This window comes from Pteropus vampyrus, unplaced genomic scaffold (assembly GCF_000151845.1).
Source record: "Pteropus vampyrus isolate Shadow unplaced genomic scaffold, Pvam_2.0 Scaffold35, whole genome shotgun sequence".
Taxonomy (NCBI): domain Eukaryota; kingdom Metazoa; phylum Chordata; class Mammalia; order Chiroptera; family Pteropodidae; genus Pteropus; species Pteropus vampyrus.
In genome coordinates, this window is record NW_011888816.1 from 5,098,107 (window position 1) to 5,105,019 (window position 6,913).

The 6,913-nt window shown below is 42.6% G+C and overlaps 1 protein-coding gene across 2 annotated transcripts in view; it reads right to left on the reverse strand.

The window, feature by feature from the left end:
- The window catches only part of NR2C2 (nuclear receptor subfamily 2 group C member 2), an 85,497-nt gene that overhangs the window by 19,018 nt on the left and 59,566 nt on the right, over positions 1-6,913 (reverse strand). For both annotated transcript variants that reach the window (XM_023529075.1, XM_011357415.2), the window contains exons 3-4: positions 3,759-3,959; positions 1,529-1,631 (exon numbers count right to left, since the gene is read on the reverse strand). In XM_023529075.1, the coding sequence (XP_023384843.1) occupies positions 1,529-1,631; positions 3,759-3,959 (304 nt within the window). The remainder of the gene's footprint in view (positions 1-1,528; positions 1,632-3,758; positions 3,960-6,913) is intronic.

The window sequence follows — 6,913 nt, forward strand, 5'->3', positions numbered from 1 at the left end:
AGCATGCAGAGCCATTCCCCAAGGGTGCATGTGGAGGGTGGTCTTTAAGAACAGTCCTGCTAAAATTACCTACCAAGTAGACATCGTATTTCCTTCTGTGCATGTTATTTCTTTGGGCTCTCTAGCCCTTAAAGTGAACCATAATATCTGCAGACAGTGGCACTGTGAGCCTGACTAGGCTGTTCCTTTAAGCTCGAAAAGGGACTGAAAAATGAGAAAGTCAAGCAGATTCTGTAGCCCCTCTGTTATGTTCATGCTTCATTCATGTGTCGTAAGCTTTGCAGAGTGCCTCTCCTTGCTGAGCAAGAAGGTGGAGATATAGAGATGGAGAAGTCAGACATGGTTCTTGCTCTAACAAAGAGAGCACTTTCTAGTGGGGAAGACAGGCCTGTAAGAATCAATTAAAAGAGAATGCAACAAAAGCTCAGCGAGGTCTGTACAAAAGGGGGATGAGGATAGAGGCAGCAGGGGTGAGGGCTTCAGAGAAGGGGTGAGATGGGCTGGGTTTATCAGGATAAGGGGCAGAAGCAGAGGCAGGACACCCCTGAGAAGGCAAGTGGTGTCACGAGCTGGGACAGGGAGTGGAGCTTCAGTAGATGCTTGCCTGGGGCTGTTTTCCAAAGAGTCCTAGTCCAGCCTCCTCCTTCTTCTTCTTCTTTTTTTTTAAAACAACAACAACAACAAAAACCAACCAACCAAACAAAAACAGGATCACAAAGTATCCAAAGTTACTGTGAATTTTCTGACCACGGAATAAAGTGGAACCAAGCAGCCATCACAAAACTCAGGTCTATGCTCCTAGAATCACTGGAACTATAAATTTATTAAATATTTTTCCATTCCTCCCTGATTTCACTTATTTTCTACACTCTCCAGTTTTAGCAGGCCAAAGTCTGAACTTTTGAGCCAGACATATTCTCCAGTCTTCTTGTACCCAAATACTAACCATGCAAGCCCAAGAACTCTGACCTGAAGACACCATGGGTGTGGATATTAAACTCTCTGGGCCCTGGCTCCACCAGCTGGAATGCCCTTCTGCTTTACCCAACATGCATGCACTCAACCTCCAAGGCTTACAGATATCCTGACCCTGGGACTCCAGCCAGAATCACATGCTCCCTCCACCTCTGTTTCAGCAGTTTGTCACACTAGGTTACAGTGAGGGGATGACTGAGACAGTTAATAGTTAGGATGAAGGGGGAATAAATAACACATTTTGTGAAAGAGCAAAGCATTGTGCAAATACTGACTAAAGAAGTGATTACTTTCTTAGTAGCACATACATATCCAACACTTAACCAAGATTTACAGATCACAAAAAGTTTTGTGACTTTTCCTTTTGATTCTAATAATGTGACAAACTGGTTTCCATATGTATATATAAAACCATTACCCCAGTAATAAAGTGGAATTCATGAAACCTATAAACCGATAGAAAATATTTTCTCTCCATTACTCCCCGCAATTGCCAATTTGGTTCATGATGCTGGTCCATGCTGCGCACCTAGAATATCCTAGGATTACTTACCAGAGGCTTTGTCACCACAGACCACACAGTACTCTATCACCTGGGGCCGCTGGACATCGGTCTTCCCCAACAAGCGCTCCACAGAAGCAGAGTCCGTGACGATCTAAGAAGAAATCAGGAAATAAGCAGGATGCTAATTAAAAACCAGACTGCTAAGCAAAGTAATATTTTTAACTGTAAATTCCTAATCTTGGGTTTCTAAGCAGAACTCTGGGCGGAACTGGGAAAATTCCACCTGACAACTTAATCTGACATTCGGAATGGCCTTGCTGCTCATCTGGACTGCATCCCTTCACCAGGAAGGGGCGGGTGTTGTCCAGGGTCAGGCACTGGTTTTCACTGATCTGCTCTATGTGGCTATCTCAACTACCCAGGATTGGGGGCCCTGTGGGGAATCACACACAGAAGCTCCAACATAAAGATACTGAAGTCTTTCAGGCTGCCTCTCTATTCCCATGAAACAGCTTGAAAGTATGCGAAGAGGTATATTTGGCAGAGAAATAATCAAGCCTTGTTAGTTAAATAAGTAGGTCTCTCATTGAGGTATATCTGAGTGGACTAAAATAGGTGACTTCCAAAACCTGCTATTTCTCCTTCATTTGTAGGTGGCTTTCTAGGTGACAAATAATGCTACTCGTTTAGAAGAATACTGTTGATACCAATATGAGAGTGAAAAACAGCTATTAAAAATAATGTATCAAATATAAGCCTTAAAAATGATTTATGTACGGTGGGACTATATAGAGAAATCATCATGCAGAACGACCTCCTGTAAAACATGCAACAAAATCAACAGCCATCCTTTCACAAACAAGGAGTAGTCAAAATAAGCAGGTAGGAATTCTGATTTCAGATGATCAGAATGTACTCAGAGAAAGGAAAGATGACGTAGTAGTTACTAACTACACTATGAGGTGTCTCAAAAGTACAGTTCTGAAAATTGAAAGCTGAATATATTGGTGTTATGAACCCAGCTCTATCAGAAGAAAAAATATCCTTTCCTTCCTTAATTTTCCCCACAGTAGAAAGTCTGCCTCCAAACACATGGATTCTTAGCAGCACCATTCACAGTAGCCAAAAGGTAGAAGCAATTCAAGTGTTCATCAACAGATGAATGGATAAACAAAGTGTGGTATAAATATACAATGGAATATTAGCCTTAGAAAGGAAAGAAATGCTACAGCATGAATGAATCTTCAAAACATTATGCTAAGTAAAATAAGCCATTCACAAAAGGACAAATATTATAGATTCCACTTATATGAGGTCCCTAAAGTAGTTAAATTCATATAGACAGAAAGCAGAATGGTGGTTACCAGGCGCTGGGGAAGGAGGGAAAGAGGAATTAGTATTTAAAAAGTACAAAGTTGCTGTTTGGGAATATGAAAAGGGTTCTGTGGATGCATGCTGGTGACGGCTGCAAAACAATGTGAATTTACTTAATGCCATTGAATTGTACACTTTAAAATGATTAAGATGGTAAATTTTGTTATATTTGACCACAAAGTTTAAAAAAATTAAAATTTAAAAACAAGCAAAAACATGAATTCCAACTTGACCCTGACTAAACATGCTCCATGCTTGGCCACCATGGGAAACTTCTCTCCAGTCTCTGTTCCTTTAAGTGCTGGGCTTAGAAATTCAGTGCTTCCCAACAACTCTGCTTTCCTTCAAGCCCTTGCTCTTCTGTCGATACCTGCCCCCGATCCCATTCTGTCCTGCCAGAGTAGGGAAAAGAGGGGTAGAGATGGAGATGAGAACTGAGGGGCCCAGAGGCAGCAGTTTACAGGAGCAGTAAGGACACAATGAAGAACTGGACCAAGCCCAATTATCTAGACAAGGCTGAGGTAAGTTAGGGACAAGTCAGTCCTTGTCTGACTGTGGTCAGCCCTAGGTGGTACCCCTGAAATATCTTAGGCCAAGGGTTGTCACTGTGTGGCCTTAGCTAAGAACAATTTTCCAGTGGCCTCAGTGCCAGCTTGCTCATGCCAGTCTTCCATGGGCCACTGATTTTTCCTGGCTCAACTTCTATCCCATCTAAGCACTGCAGTTGGCTGCCGTCCGGGTCATACCATTCATTTGCTGATTTTTTACTTTAGCTAAAGCAGCAATCTGCCATGTTTGCCAGTCCCCAAAGGACCTTCTAGAGATGGATTTGGCCTTCGAGGCAGAGGTTAGAGTTTGTCCAATAACAGAAGTGCCGAAACAAATGCCTGTCTACAGGCCTTACCTGGATCCTGCCAGGGACAAGGTTGTCTGAGGTGGTGAATATGAGCTGTTTGGCACTGGATGTCTCTGGGGAAGCCAGGATCACCTTCCCAGTTCCAGCTCCATCTGGGCTGGTCAAGATGAACTGCTGCTTGGGGGATCCGGACGCGTCCACTGCGGTGACTATCTGGATCTTCTGTCCTGTCTGCTGGTCTGTTACAATCTATAAGACACAACATGGAGGCTGCTCTCACAGAAAGTTGTGCGGCTCGTGCACTTGCAGGTGGTGCTCAAAGCAATGACTGCCTAGCGCTGTCCCGGAGTCAATGCTGGTCCAAGATGCAGTTTCACCAGTGCACGGTGAAATGAGAAAAATAAAACAACAGTCAGCTTTTCAGAAACCAATTTTCAAAGCTAACTTTATTCTAGGTTGTTATCATTCCACTATTTTTAGAACTAAAATGCCCCTTGGGGGTCGGAAGGGGGAAACTGGATGAAGGTGACACGAACTTCCAGTGATAAGATAAGTAAGTCCTGGAGATGTAATGTACAATATGATTATTAAGAAATTATGATTACTAAGAGTTCTCATTATCAGGAAAAAATGCACTTTTTCTTTTTTCTATATCTATATGAGATGATGGATGTTAACTAAACTTACTGTGGTAATCGCTTCACAATATATGTAAGTCAAGTCATTATGCTGTATATCTTAAACTTATACAGTGCTGTATGTCAATTATATCCCAATAAAACTCTAAATAGAAAAGCCCTTTCTTTCATAAAATGAAGACAGTAATAAATAGTAGATGATAGGTTTAATTTTAAAAAATAATATCCCTGTCCTGGGCATAATACAAAATGTGAACAACTCCTGACTTTTTTGAAATGCTACTGATCAATAAAATGCAAAAATATGGAAACAACAGCTTTAAAGAAGGGTTGTTTCTGAAGGGAAGGTCCTGTAAATAATCTTGCTTTGGGGTGACAGAACACAGGGAGTCCCTTGCTGACATACACCCAACCTCTCCCACTTCCTGATTCTAAACGATGACACCTGATTCTGGACTGCATCCCAAGGGCCAGCATAGAGCCTGGCACCCAGAAAGAAGATTTTAATAGACTGTGGAAGCACTGAAAGCAGTGGGTGACTTCCACAGAAGTCCTGACTCTGATTCTGCCAGGGGCTCCTACCATTCAGGAGCCCAGATGTCAGAGCCCGCCTCTTCCCAGAGTCCCAGTCTAAGTGCATCATCAGTCACAATTACAATAGTTGCTATGGTGAGAGTGACTTCTCTTATTCCCACTCATAAAGTTCTTTGAAGCTGTTCTAGTCCTCGTCTTGCCTCTTGCCCAGGCTAAGTGCCCAGCTTAGAGGACTGCCCACCGTCTCCCTGAAGACACCAGCAGGCTCTCACTGCAAGCCCGAGTCTTGGGGTTGTCATCACTGGGTGTTGAACAAAGGGAAATGTGTTGTGTCTCTGGCTGGAACTTACTTCCCTACAGCAAGCATATTTATGGGCAGATGTGGCATTTGTGCCACATCTTGATACATGTTGCTTTGTGATTTGCAATTCCATGGTTGGACAGGAAACTCACATAGTCTAATACAAGAGCTCTGCCAACTGTTCAGTATGGAAAACCAGACAATACTGGTTGTTCAAAGAAAAATAAAGGCAGGAAAGATACAATTACTTAGCACATGTTTACTGAGCACCCGTTATGTGTCAAGCACTGTTCCTAGTACTAGGAACAGTGATGTGAACACCATAAAGGTCCTACCTAGTGGAACTAACCTTCTAGCAGAGGAAAGAGACCACGAACACTCATATTACAGAATGTCAGTCAGTGTAAGTGCCATGGAAAAAAATTAAAAAGCAGAGTAAACGGACAGAACGTGACATAGGGAAGGAGTCGAGGGGGGATATTTAGGAAGAAAGACCTCTGAGGGAGTGACACTGAGTAAAGATCTGAATGAAGCAAGAGAGGAAGATGTGCCAAGAGATGTGGCAAAGTGTTACAGGCTGAGGGCATAGTAAGTGCAAGACCAGAAAGAACACAGACTGGGGACAGAAGAAGCAAAAACAAATCCTTAGCTGATGGCTGGGCACAGATCCCAGTAAATTATCATTTCCAACTGAAAGGTCAAAAGATCTTTAAGTCTGAAGAACAGATTTAGAGAAGGAAAAACAGTACCTTTCATTGTTATAGTTTGTGGCATACCCAGAGTCCCCTGGAACAGCAAAACATGAGAGAAAAAACCTTGTAAAAAGAATTCTCTTTCAAAAACCTTTCCTAGCATTGCTCAACTGAAAGACTGCAGAGTGGTTGACAAACCCTTCTTCTCTCAGGGGCCACAGAAGGGACTCCTGCACAATGGCCTTCGAAAGGTCTTTATCACATTGAAATCCGAGTTAAACGTCTGACTTCCTTTTCATGTCTATCAATTCTTATTTCCTTCTTAAACTGTTGTCTCTGTTAACAAACAAAATAGTCATGTGATTGAGGGGACTTTTCGATTACCAACTACGACCATGGGAAGGCTAGTTAAAAGTGCTTCATCCTTGGTGTGTTCAGAAATAACGCATGCTGTGCCTGAACACACGGTAATTTTCATGTCATTTTATGCTATTCTCCAGTCCTCTTGGTGAGCAAGGCATGTATGAAGCTGGGGAGGTGGTGGGAGTTAGGAATGACGGGGTCTCAGACAGGTACAGTTTGCTCTTGGTGGCTGTATAAGATATCCACCCCTCCCCCCACCCCCGCCCGCCAAGGATTCGGGCTGGCATGAGTTCAATGAATTATTTACAAAGATTTAAAAATCTTTTTATCTTTCCCTCCCAAAACGCTTGTATTTTCCATTCAGAGAGAGCATCTCTGTGAAAAAATTAAAAATGTAAACAGAAAAAAAAAAAAATTCCCCAAACACACTATTAGAACCACAGGGTGGCTATCAAGCAAACCAAGACCTTGCTAACAAACACAGAGCAGGTAGACTCCTGTTTAATGAGACCAAGGAAACATGAAATTGAGAAGATGTATCCAGGCTCATGTAACATTTAAGTCTCCTGTGGAGGAGGGGAGGAGAGGTGTTGTGGGTCCTTAAAAGAGATGGTTAAGTCCTAACTCCAAGAGCTCTGAATGTGACCTTATTTAGAAACAGGACCTTTGCAGATG